The following is a 13,617-nucleotide window of genomic DNA, read 5'->3' on the forward strand; positions in this document are numbered from 1 at the left end:
TTCCCACGCCCGCGGGTGAGGGCGTCCCACGCCCGCGATGAAAACACGCGTGCGGTTGCGTGGAACGCCTCCGCAAGCTGTCACTCAGCTCCCGTCTCGCCTCTCGCGACACTGCCCCTTTAAGCCTCACCCCACCCCGCGACGCGGGCGCGCGCACACACACACACGCGCATACACACACAGAGACGGACCCCCCCAAGGCCACGCCCCTCGCCCAATCAGCGCGCTGTAGCGGCAGCAACGGCGCCGACGAGCTTCCAATAGGAGAGGCCGGTGCGGCCACTATTGTTGATGAGGCGGCCGGAGCGGTCGCATCGGCCGGAGCGGCGTTCCGCTCGTGTGTGAGGAGAGCTATATTGCTGAGGGGGGCCTGGCTGACCGACCGACCGACCGACTGACTGACTGGCGTCTCCTCTTCCCCCTCCCCTCCCCCCTCCCAACGGCCGTTCTCCTCAGCGCCGTTTACCTCAGAGCCGGCCGAAGGATGGCTTCTCACCCGCCGCGCGTGAGGCGAAGCGGCTCGCCGACCCCGGCCACCTCCCTGGCGGCGGCGGCGGCGGCGGGGGGAGCCTCGGCTGTGTCGGCGGGAGCAGGCGGGGCCGCCAGCGCCAACAGCAGCCGCCTGCAGCCCATGCGGGCGACGGTGCCTTTCCAGCTCAAGCAGCACGGCAGCCCCACGAGGGGCGGCGGCGGCATTTCACGCGCGGCGGCGGCGACGACGACATCGCCTCAGCCGCCGCCGCCTCCTTCGTCTTCGCCGCCGCCGCCTCCTTCCTCGCGCACCGCCAGCCCGACCCGCGCGGCGCCCGGTAACGGCAGCGGCGCGCGCAGCGGCGGTGGCAGCCCTGCCGTAGCCACGCAGACCCCCGCCGCCGCCGCCGCCCTCCCTCCTCCGCCGCCGCCGCCGCCGCCTTCCACGCGCGGCAGCCCCACGCGCGGGGCCGGGCCTCGCGGGAGCCCCCCTCGGCTGCACCAGCTGCCGCCGCCGCCGCCCCCCGCGCCGCCATTGCCGGGCTCCAGCCCTTCGCCTTGCTCCTCCCCGGTTTCGCCGCCTGTGCCCGAGAGCAGCGCCTGCTCCGCCGCCGCCGCCGTGGTTTCTTCGTCGTCCTCCGGGGGAAGGATCCGGCACCGGCAGAGGAGGCGGTCGCCCGAGCAAAGCAGGGCCTCTCCGGAGAGGAAGAGCCCGAGTTCGCCTGTTTGCAAAGGTGAGGGGTGGGGTCTTTTTTTGGGGGGGTGCGTGGGTGTGTGTGTGAAGGGGCACTTAAGGCGGAGGAAACCGGAGGCCCCCCCCCCCAGCTGCTGCCAACTGGCCCTAACCGTACCGGTTTCCTGCTTTTCGTCTCGAGCAGATGGCGAGGGCTTTCCTGCAGAGCTGGACCACGAGGCCGCCAGGGCTTTGGGCATCTCTGCACTTCCCTTCTGCACCCCTTGGCTTTGGACCAGTGGCATAGCGTGGGTTGTCAGCACCCGGGGCAAGGCAAGTAATTTGCACCCCCATACCCGTGGATTTGCGCCCCCTAACCCCCAGATGTTGCGCCCGGTGCGGCCGGCCCCCCCTGCACCCCCCACGCTATGCCACTGCTCTGGACCCCCTTGTTGGGGGGGGGGTTGTTGTCATTTCTCACCTGTTATTTGCAGATCCTGTCTGCATTCAATAACTTCCTTACCCCCATAATTTTTGGTGGCTGACTCGCCTCCCTTCCTAGGGAGCTGTGTTTCGATGGCACAGTGTACAGGGACCTGTGGAAAGGAAAGCACTGCCAAGCATGGTGTGGTGCCTGAAAAGAGATCCGGGCAGCGAAAGGATGTGTCTAGACATGTTTCACTTTAATAGGAGCGTGGCAAGCTGCATGGTACGGAGCCCATCTAGTTCCATACTGTCTACCCTGACTGATGGCGGCTCCCTAGGGTTTCAGGCAGGGAGTCTCTCCCAGCCCTATTTGAAGATGCTGGGATTGAAATTGGGACCTTCTGCATGCAAGGCAGATGCTCTTGTTTCGGTCTGGTTTTACAGCGCAGCTTTACATTGATTTGTGGTGGTAAAACATTACAAAATATAATATGTTGATGGTAATTGAGGGTTGAAGGGGAGCTAGTATGTTATTAAATATTTCCTGATATTTGAAAGCAATTGTTCAGCTGAGTGGGGAGGACTTACGTTTTTTGCAGCGGACAGTTTGGGTAGTTACATGTGTCCTCTTTTACACTGGTAAGTTTCAACTAATGTGTCTTTTTGTGCAGATTAGGTTTTGGAATACCTGAGCTCTAGCATTCACAAGTTTCTCTAAAATGAATAGGTGAGATACTTGTATAGGATCTGTAGAATTGACACCAGGGTGAAAGTATTTGCTTTAGTGACCCTCCCTCTGTTGAGAAAACAGTGGCCATGAGCCTCTCTGTTCACAGTTCCATGGCTGAGTACACACCATACATTTAAAGCACATGACTGATTCCTCAAAGAATCCTGGAAACTAGTTTAATGGTACTGTGAATTGTGGCTCTGTGGGGGGGGTGTAAACTACAGTTCCCATGATTCTTTGGGGGAAGTCATGCCTTTAAACATATGGTGTATACACAGTCTATATCTTTCTAGGTTCATGCTGTAGTCTATACACTACAGGACCGGTGCAGGGGTTTAATACCAACCTTAGGGAAGGAAAAAGACCACGGAAATTTGACTGTCTTGGTAGCATTCTCCATGCAGTCAAGATAAGAAGTAGGAGCAGAACATTGCACTACTTTATCCAATGAAGATACAAAATGTTAAAGTCAGTGACAATCACAGTGCCCTGGAATACTCAGCACCTCCCTAGGTAGGTCTGTTGTATACAGTACAATTGCATCTTACGGCAGTGGTTTTCAACTGGTGTTGGGGCGCCGTGAATGATGGTCAGGTGCAGTGCCATTTATTGCTTCCCTACAATTTTTATTTTTTTAAGGCTGCAATCCAGTGTACAGTAAGAGTGATTCCAATGCAACTTAGTTGAACATATCTGAGTAAATAGGTACACTGGTACCTCGGGATGCGAACAGGATCCGTTCCGGAGCCCCGTTCGCATCCCAAATGGAACACAAGATGCGACGGCGCGCGGGTCGTGTTTCGCCGCTTCCAAGCATGCACATGACGTCATTTTGAGCGCATGCGCGAGTGGTGAAACCCGGAAGTAGCGCGCTCCGTTACTTCCGGGTTGCCACGGATCGCAACTCGAACGCGCTCAACCTGAAGCACATTCAACTCGAGGTATGACTGTATAGGGTCCTGCTGGGAACTTTCCACAGGGGAGCTGCAAAAAGAAGGGAGCTGTGGACTCAAAAAGATTGAAAGCCTCTGTTGTATGCACATGTAATTCATGCACTTTCAACCATACATGGTTGAAGGCAGGCTAGTTGAAATAGCACAAGTTAAATGAAAGCAAGGCAAAGAGCTTAAAAGCACTTTTTGCACTGGGTCTGCTTGGGCTGCCTGGTGCTTTTAAGCACTCTGCCTTCCTTGGGCAGCAGCAGCAAGGCCTCCTCAGTTCATTGGTCCAGAAGGCTAGGGATGCTTTTAAGTGGGCAGCTTGAGTATACATGTTTTTGCATATATGTAGAACCCTTGGAATCGAACCTGCACATATGTTGTGATTGTGTTGTATTTGAAACTGTTTCTAGACAGTTGTGAATGCAAAGAATAGGTAACATTTTTTATAGACAGGCAGCAACCATTCTAGGCAAGTCCCATTGACATGCAGGACTTTTGGACCCGGAAGAGGGCGGGGCACACTTATGCGTGTTCTGCTGTCGTGCAGTGCATGGGGGCTGGGAACAGAACCCCTGCACGAAATTGTCGCCGCCTGTAGTGAGATTGAGAGGTTATTTGGAAATTTGTACACTACTATTATTTGAACAATCATATAAATATCCACTTGCCTGGTTATCTTTGGGATATTACCAGTGCTATTTTGCAACCACACAGGGAAGCTTCTATAAAATGGAGAATTCTCCTTTCTTGCACACATGCGCACCCCCATTTCCTTCACTATGCCATGAAATACCAAACAGATGTGTGGGCAGATAGACTAGCAAAACTTATTGCGAAAGTAGCTAGATTGTGCTAAAGAAGCATATCCTAACAACTAAGGTACTTCCTTTATATATATTTTTAAGAATACTAACTTTTAAGGACAGAAGAATTTGAAAACATCATCCCAAGATGCCCTTATGAGAAAATGTGGTTAGGATTAGCCAGCATACATATTTTCTGCAGGCTTATTTGATGGCAAGCCTCATTGAACTTGGTGTGACTTCCCAGTAAGAATGCATAGTACAATCAAGCAGGTTATGAACAATAGGTTTCTTTTACTTACATCTTGGAAAAACTAGAAATGTGATCTAGAAAGGATCTGTCTCGAAACTACTTGCATGGATTATATGTTTCATCTTTGACCAGAGTATCTAGTCAAAGCTGAGCCTTTTATTGGTTGTTTCAAGTATCTTTAATGAACAATAAGACCCACTCTCAACTGTAACATTGTTTAGGATTGCAGCCTTAGTCTTCAAGACAGTATTGACTTGTCATTATCAATTGCTATGGACTTTGGAAAGTGTGACTGCTTTTTAAGCTTTCTTTCAGCCTTGAAGAGAGCTATGAAAGAGTAATTATTCTTGAGGCCATTGTTCAGAAAACTTTTATGTCCTGAAGGCTCCTATTCATTGATATGTATAATTGATAATAGCACTGAGTCAGAATTTGTTACGGGGAATGACTAGTATGATGTTGCCCCACCTACCTTTTAACTAAATTTTCAAACACTTAAGAAATGTATAGTTAATAGCTTTGTGGCATGCTGATTTTCCATGTGGCTATTGGAATGCCTTTACTTGACAGGAAATAGTCAGGAAGGTGAAAATAGAAGTTTGAAGGGTTATAACATATCTAGCAATTTTGTTTCCTACAGATACTTCTCAAATCATTAAATTGAATGCAAATAGGTAAATAACATAAATCTCCATTGATTTGGAAAGATGGACGCTACTTAAATTTAGCATTTGCAGTAAAGTTAATACACCTAAGATTAATATATGTGTTGTGTGGTATTTATCTACACATCCCCCAAGCATACTTTCAAAAGATTAATGCATTATTTCAGGGCTTTTATTTGGGGTAATGCTTCACTTTGTATATCATTTAAAAGAATGTGTTTGCCTATATTAGAAGGCGGATTAAATTTTTCTGATACTAGTTTATACCACAAGACAAAAATGTTAACACATATACATGAGTGCCAAGTTTATTTTTTATGAATACTCCAGCAGGTAGGATTTGAGCACAAGAGCACTCTCCCCTCATGTATTTTCCAGAAACTGATATTCAGAAGAATTACTGCCTCCAATTGTGTGGAGGCAGGGTAACAGCCGTCATGGCTAGTAGCCACTGACAGCCCTAATTTCCAAATTTTTGTTTAATTCTCTTTGAGAGCCATGAGCATCACTGCTTGCTGTAGGAGCAAGTTCCATAGTTTAACTATGTGCTGTGGGAAGAATCACTTCCTTATAAGTGTCATGAATCTTCCAGCTTTCAGATTCATTTGATATCCACAAGTTTCTAGTTTTATTAGACAGAGAGAAAAACTTCTTTTATCCACTTTCTCCATGCAATGCATAATTTTATAGATTTCTATCACGTCACCTGTTGCTTACCTTTTCTTTAAATAAAAAGCCCTGCAACCTTTCTTCATGGGGGGGGGGTGTCACTCCATCCCCTTGATCTTTTTTATTGCTCTTTTCTGAACTTTTTCCAGGTCTCCAGTATGCTTTTTCAGTTGAAGTGACAAGAACCGTACACAGTATTCCAAATGCGATTTCACCATAGATTTGTTTAACGCCATCATGATATTGGCACTTTTATTTTCAGTTCCTTTCTTCATGATGCTAAGCTTAGAATTTGCCTTTTTCATAGCTGCCTCACACTAGATCAACATCTTCACTAATCTATCTATTGTGACCAAAAGTTCTGTCCTCATGAGCATGTAAATGTGAAAGATTTTTACCCCAATGTGCATCACTTTGTGTTTGCTTACATTTAATTGCATTAGCCATTTTATCACCCATTCACTCAGTTTGAAAAGGTTCTTTTGGTCCTTCTGTGATCAAGTTTGTAATTTGTACACAAGGAGATTGCCTGGAAGGAATAGAAACAAGATAAACCAGATTATACAAGGCACTGGAGGAGAAATGGATACCGTATTTTTCGCACCATAGGACGCACTTTTTCCCCTCCAAAAATGAAGGGGAAATGTGTGTGCGTCCTATGGTGCGAATGCAGGCTTTCGCTGAAGCCTGGAGAGTGAGAGGGGTCGGTGCGCACCAACCCCTCATGCTCTCCAGGCTTCGCACACCTCTCCGCAAGCAGCAGGAGCCCAGCGCTGGGCTCCCGCTGCTTGCGGAGAGGTGCCTGCATGCCGAAGCCTGGGCGCGCTGAGCTCAGCGCGTCCAGGCTTCGCGGACCTCTCCGCAAGCAGCGGGAGCGTTCCCGCTGCTTGCGGAGAGGTGCCTGCATGCCGAAGCCTGGGCGCGCTGAGCTCAGCGCGTCCAGGCTTCGCGGACCTCTCCGCAAGCAGCGGGAGCGTTCCCGCTGCTTGCGGAGAGGTGCCTGCATGCCGAAGCCTGGGCGCGCTGAGCTCAGCGCGTCCAGGCTTCGCGGACCTCTCCGCAAGCAGCGGGAGCGTTCCCGCTGCTTGCGGAGAGGTGCCTGCATGCCGAAGCCTGGGCGCGCTGAGCTCAGCGCGTCCAGGCTTCGCGGACCTCTCCGCAAGCAGCGGGAGCGTTCCCGCTGCTTGCGGAGAGGTGCCTGCATGCCGAAGCCTGGGCGCGCTGAGCTCAGCGCGTCCAGGCTTCGCGGACCTCTCCGCAAGCAGCGGGAGCGTTCCCGCTGCTTGCGGAGAGGTGCCTGCATGCCGAAGCCTGGGCGCGCTGAGCTCAGCGCGTCCAGGCTTCGCGGACCTCTCCGCAAGCAGCGGGAACGCTCCCGCTGCTTGCGGAGAGCTGCCTGTTTGAGGGCTGGGGTCGGGGGAAGCTCTAGCTTCCCCCGCCCCAGCCCCGCACCTGGGGGGAAATAATTTTTTCCCCTTTATTTCCCCCCAAAAAAACTGGGTGCGCCCTATGGTCCGGTGCGCCCTATGGTGCGAAAAATACGGTAAGTTGTGTGCACCAGAGCCCCATACATAGGCCAGAAAGCTTACAACATAGGCTGAAAGCTTGCAACAGTTTGCAGATTGTATTGTTGAGGCTACATCTATTCCATTTTCAGGATATAAATTTTCACCACAGGTCAGATAACTGCAGTTTCTTCCATTCCATGTGTGTGTGAATGGAAGGGAGGTTCCCAATTTCCATACATAACAACCTCTATGACTACAAGGGACTTGTCAGCTGGATCTAAACATAAAGTAGAACATTCATAGTATTTGGCCTATAAAGGTAAAGGTACCCCTGCCCGTAAGGGCCAGTCTTGACAGACTCTGGGGTTGTGCGCCCATCTCACTTAAGAGGCCAGGGGCCAGCGCTGTCCGGAGACACTTCCGGGTCACGTGGCCAGCGTGACAAAGCTGCATCTGGCGAGCCAGAGCCGCACACGGAAACGCCGTTTACCTTCCCGCTGGTAAGCGGTCCCTATTTATCTACTTGCACCCGGAGGTGCTTTCGAACTGCTAGGTTGGCAGGCGCTGGGACTGAGCAGCGGGAGCGCACCCCGCCGCAGGGATTCGAACCGCCGACCTTTCGATCGGCAAGTCCTAGGCACTGAGGCTTTAACCCACAGCGCCACCTGCGTCCCTATACTTTGGCCTATACTTGATAGTAAATGTAAATGCAAGGCCTCTTTCAGTGGGAATATCTGCAAACTGAATCTTACATTTGATACCCTGGTATGAATCCTACCTAATCCAGGTTGATTATACCAGTGGTTGTAGTATTCAGTATACAGTGGTACCTCGGGTTAAGTACTTAATTCGTTCCGGAGGGCCGTTCTTAACCTGAAACTGTTCTTAACCTGAAGCACCACTTTAGCTAATGGGGCCTCCTGCTGCTGCCGCGCCACCAGAGCACGATTTCTGTTCTTATCCTGAAGCAAAGTTCTTAGCCCGAGGTACTATTTCTGGGTTAGCGGAGTCTGTAACCTGAAGCGTATGTAACCTGAAGTGTATGTAACCCGAGGTACCACTGTAGAGGCAAGAATAGCAGTAAACAGTTTTTGATCCTGATCAAGTGAATGTAAGATTCTATAGAATCACTATGTTCCTAGAATTCTTCCATATGTCTGAAATAGGACCCTCTTCCTCAGTGTCATTAGAGTCATCTCTAAATATGGCACTAGGATCTCTCTGAACTGTTGCATTTTACTAATAGCACTATTCCTACTTTCAGGGTCTATCTGTTTTTCAGTGAATCTCTTTACTTTCTCCCTGCTGCCATTGAGCCTTGGAGCTTTTTATATATATACTGGATGAACAATCCCTAGATTTTCCAGAGGCTACATTCTGCCTCTTAGATGCTCTCTTGTCAATGCATAAAACGCTTTGCACATATTATCCTCAGTCGTATCTCTGGATTGATCAGTGGCAGCTGGTTGAACCAAAGAATCATCCCAGTAAATAAGATCCTAGGGCCTAAATTCTAAACAATTTTTTGAATATGTATGCTTTAAAATGATATTTAAAAATAACTGCATGGAATCACCCCAACTTTATGGAGGAACCCCTCTTCCTTTAATATAGGGGAAAGTATCTTGGGCTGACTAAAGGTTACAAGACTTAAACTAGTTTTATCTATTTATAAATTAGTTATGGATGCAGTTGCTCTTATCCTTTCTGACTTGAATGACAATTTCTGCGTTGTCTTGTTTTGATGAATAACTTTGAGTTTGTGACACCTGAGGAAGTGGAAAAGATCCTTACAAGTGAAGGAGAAATCTCCATGGGTTTGAAGGAGCAGTGATGAGACCACTGGTTCAGAAACCCTCATTTGATTTCACATTTTAACAATTTTAGACAAAGGCTGCAGTTTGTGTACAACACTTGAGTGAGTGGGTGCCCCTTCCTCTCTTCCCTTCTTGGACAGGGATGGCCCATTCTGTTTCATTGCCTGAGGTGAAACAGGAATGTGCCACTCCCTACTCACGCCCCAACCCTCCTCTTCCGCTGTCGCCAGAATGCCCCCCCTTCACCTTGCTGCTTATCATCTCCAGCAGCTTTTGAAATCATCAAGCAGGCATCCACATTTTCACTCGCACTGTAGCATACAATTGAATAATTTGTGGGGATTTTAAGCATAAATGGTACATTTTGGCTAGCTGCTTCTACTTTATCAGCATACAACAGAAGTACGCAAGAGGAATGGTTAGCATCATTTTTAAAATAAGATTACATCAAACTATGCAGAAGCTACCATACCATTGGTGTCAGAACGTCCCATATTAAACAGTCGGACATGTTTTTGGCTAGTTGAAGCCCATTCTGAATTACTTCCTCCTATGTGGTGGTGATATGATACGCACTGGGGAAGCTAGCATCTGTTACCAGCTTAGAGTTAGCAGAACTCTAATTGTGTAGCAGTTGAGTTACTGTTCTGCTACTTTCCAGATGGCAAGCATGAAGCTTAGGTGCCTAGCAAAAAGCCCTATCCATGTTTGTGTACTCTGGCAGAAACATAGATAATGCCAACAAATATATATTGCAGTTACATGGTGATTTACCTATTTACACCTTTTTGGCCAAATTGCATTGTGAAAATTAAGGTGCGCATTAGATTTGATAGCACGTTTACCTTTGCTAATAAATAGATTTTTTGGTTTCAAGGTTCTGAAAATTGAGGTGTTCATCAGATTCAATGGCACATTAGACTCTAGTAAATACGGTACTTAATTTTTTTATCATGTTTTATAGATTGTAGGTTTTTAACTGGGGTAGAGATACTTCTCATCTTGAAACCTTGTTTTAACTGTATTTGTACTATTTTATGTGAATGCCTTGGGCAGCAGACGGATGCGGCACAAACCTTTAATTGCCATGATATTTGCTGTAAATACAATAGCAAATATCAATGTATTTTTCTGCTAATGCTGATAATAACTTGTATTTGACATAATTGATGTATCTGCACATATATTTTCAGAATATATGAGCACAGCAACCTAGTAATCCTTTGGATTCGTTGTTTTCCAGCCATGAAGTTGTGGAAGGATATGTCCATTCTCTCATCTTATATAATTTATGTTTGGCCTAACTTCTGGGTTCAATACCATCTCACTTTCCTAACCTAAACTAATTGATGACAACTTGTTGGATATATAAATCATTGTGGAAATGAATCTCTAACTGTTAACAATGATAAGTCAAAGTTTATGGTATTTTCAAAAAGGAAGTCCAAATATTATTGGACTGCGGATGGGCAGAGGATAGGACAAGTCGATTATTAGAAGTATCTCAGGATCTGGTTTCATGCCTGTTATCTGTAATGTACAGGGTAATATAGCAAAGATCAAAACAGAGTCTGCAGTAAAAATATTCTTCAATTTTCTACACAAAAAGAAGTAAATTTGTTCCAGCTGCTATACGAGTGCGCACTCTAAAAATTGTGACCCAGATTTTGTTTGGAGCCTCAATATTGTTTCCAGAACTTGAATTTTCTCTTGAAAAATTGAACAGTATTAAGGTTCCATCAGGGGCAGGGGGTGGTATGAGATGTTTTCTCTCTCTCTTATTTGATGTCATTGTAATTAGTATGAGCCAAATCTGACAAAATAAAGAATGAAAATATACATGTGCAAAAGCTGGTTGCATTGGCTAATGGACCATGTACTCCACAGTTGTTGAGTCTTAGCTGATCTTGTTCTAATAATTGAATGGCATATTTTAAATTTTCTGACAGTGCCCAAGTGCAGAAGAGATATTTTATTGGCCCATTTTCAAGACTTTAGATAGCAGATTTCCTAGAGTTCCCATAAAGATAGATCCTGCCTGTATAACCACTCAGAGGTTGAAAGAGTGTCTAGTCATGTTTTACTGTTGTTTTTATCAGATAACGCATAATTATGAGGTGATTTCCTGGTCAATTGTTCTGACTATATTCCATGATTACCAAGCAAGTGGCAAAAATATCTGAATGTTATCATATCTGCCTCTTAGTTCTGCTATAATCATTCGTTCTTAGCTTGTCATTTTTTAAAACAATTGGCTTCATTGAGGCTGTGTTTTTGTATTTTTAGATTTTGTCTTACTGGTTGGTTGATCATAATAAACATCTGATTGACTAAATATAAGACCAATAACGAGTATCCTATAACAAGAGAACTTCAGGCAGAGGGAACACTGTATAGTTTTGGAACCATTGACTATAGTATAATTAAGTCTAATAAAATTAAGACATTTCTGAAATACCTCTATTGTTCATCAGCCCAGCTGTTGTAACTGCTATCTTGAAGCAAGTGCATCTCTTGTTATGTAGGTCACATCATGTGAAGCTAGCAGCTGAGCAGTTGTGGGAAAAGAAGGGGGGCTGAGTAGCAACACAAGGGAAGGAATGACAATGAAAATACTACACAATTTGCTGAAGTGCGGACAGTATTTTAATGAAATATTCTGAAATAGCCTAGGGAGCTAGATGAGAAAAATGCATTGGATGAATTCAGAAAAAAATAATATAGTGAGAATATATATTTAAATTTTACTCTCCTGTTAAAGGGGATGAAATACCGGTATATATGCAAACCTTGTGCAGTTAACCATAGTATATGTTTTTATTGGGCTGATGCTAAAATATATACATGCATTTATCTGCAAATGGGAGCATTGGTCGTATGATGCTCAATTACATTATGCAGTATAGTGTACTATACTACATGATGATGTATAATGCATTTTAAGCAAAACAGCTCGGTGTGTAATGCATTAAGCAAACTAGCTTCTAGGCTAATAAAATAATGGTAAACTTTGTGCCCTTGCCAGAGTTGTTGTGTGGGCATGCGCACTATGTTTTGTGTATTTTTTGTTTTTCAACATCTGCTCCCTGTGCATAATAAACTATTCATGAATTTCTGGGAAGTTTTAGAAGAAATTGGATGAAAAGAAAAAGTCACGTTGTGTGCCTGAGTGAGTTCTCTGAATAATAATGACTTTTAATTGTGTGTATGGATTGGAGTGTAGTTGATGGCTATGCTGTAGTTGATTATATTTTTTATTCAGGAAACGTTAGCTCTGTTATTGTTGCAATTCTAGTGATTGCTTTCCCAGATAACTGATTCAGTATGTGTTTGTGATTTTTAAATTGTAAAATCTACTTTTCAAAAGTTTTACTAATGTTGAGGAAAGCAAAAAAGCAATATATTTGGGGGAAATGGAGTCTTCTGATAAGTTATTACGTGTGGGTACTACTACTCTGGGTTTGAGGCTTTTTTGGTTTTATTGTGCAACAGGGAATTAGAAGCACAATTCCTAGTATTAAACAATAAGTTAATGAAGTGTAATTTATCTCGAAAAATGTAAATGAGGTGACCAGCTAGAAGGCAGATAGTGTATTTAACCTAGGACTGCCAATCAGTCAAACTGTAGTATATAATAGCACAGAGGGAAAGTTTGTCAGCCTATTCTGTCACAGTTTAATACACCTGTGCATTTTAAAAGTCTTCAAGGCCTAAACTTTAAATATTCATTGTTGGCAGCTGAGTGCTATGTGAGTCAGGAATATATATATATATATATATATATATATATATATATATATATATACCTATACATAACAGCTTCATAAATAAAATGATTACCAGTTGTGTACAGTCCAAATGCATGATACGCAGAATGAAAATCTGTGTAACAGTAGACTTTATTTCCTCTCAGAGTCATCTTTTTTTCTTTTTCTTCTTCTTATTTTAGTTGATAAACCACGGCCACCTTCATCAAGCCCTTCCAGTATTGCTCGACGTACCCCTTCACTAGACCTCCTTGCTGCTCCATATCTTGCTGGACAATGGCCTCGTGATAATCACGGTCAAGCTGCACCGTGCATGAGGGACAAAGCCACACAGGTAAGAGTTCGTATATACTAGGGGAAAACACTTGCCAGGCAGGGGTAAGAAATGTCAGCACCACTCCTGTCTGCTGTGGTGGGTTCACAGAAGTTCAGCAGGGGACATTTTCTACTGAATTCATATGCTTAAAGATTTGAAAGCATTCTTCTTTGTTCATAACATTTGTTAAAATTTCATCGATGTTGGTCTAAAATGTTAAAATAGAAGTATTGAGACCTTTACTATGTACATCATGAAATTCGAGTGCCTGGTATATTAATCATGAGTTGATGAATTTTGTTGCTTTCCTCCTTGTATGCATAGATATTTCTCATGTAGTGTTTATGATGCATGTATGTGGTACGTATCATACAGTGTTTTGTAGTGGTTAGAGTGTCAGATTAGGATCTGGGAGGCCAGGGTTCAAATCCCCACTCAGCCAAGAAGCTCACTATGTGATCTTGGGCCAGTTACTTGCTCTCAACCTAACCTACCTCACAGGGTTGTTGTGAGGATAAAACAGCCAGGAGAACTATATACATCACCTTGAGCTCTTGGGAGGAAAGGTGGCATATAAA

General features: G+C 45.2%; 1 protein-coding gene across 1 annotated transcript in view; it reads left to right on the forward strand.

Moving 5' to 3' along the window:
• The first annotated feature begins 269 nt into the window (after nucleotides 1-269).
• Nucleotides 270-13,617, forward strand: part of FAM117B (family with sequence similarity 117 member B) — a 29,807-nt gene continuing 16,459 nt past the window's right edge. The window contains exons 1-2 of the mRNA XM_081924628.1: nucleotides 270-1,205; nucleotides 12,906-13,057. Coding sequence (XP_081780754.1) covers nucleotides 485-1,205; nucleotides 12,906-13,057 — 873 coding nt within the window. The 5' untranslated portion in view covers nucleotides 270-484. The remainder of the gene's footprint in view (nucleotides 1,206-12,905; nucleotides 13,058-13,617) is intronic.

The sequence above is a fragment of the Podarcis melisellensis genome (genome assembly GCF_964234715.1).
Source record: "Podarcis melisellensis genome assembly, chromosome: 1".
In the NCBI taxonomy this organism is placed as follows: Eukaryota; Metazoa; Chordata; class Lepidosauria; order Squamata; family Lacertidae; genus Podarcis; species Podarcis melisellensis.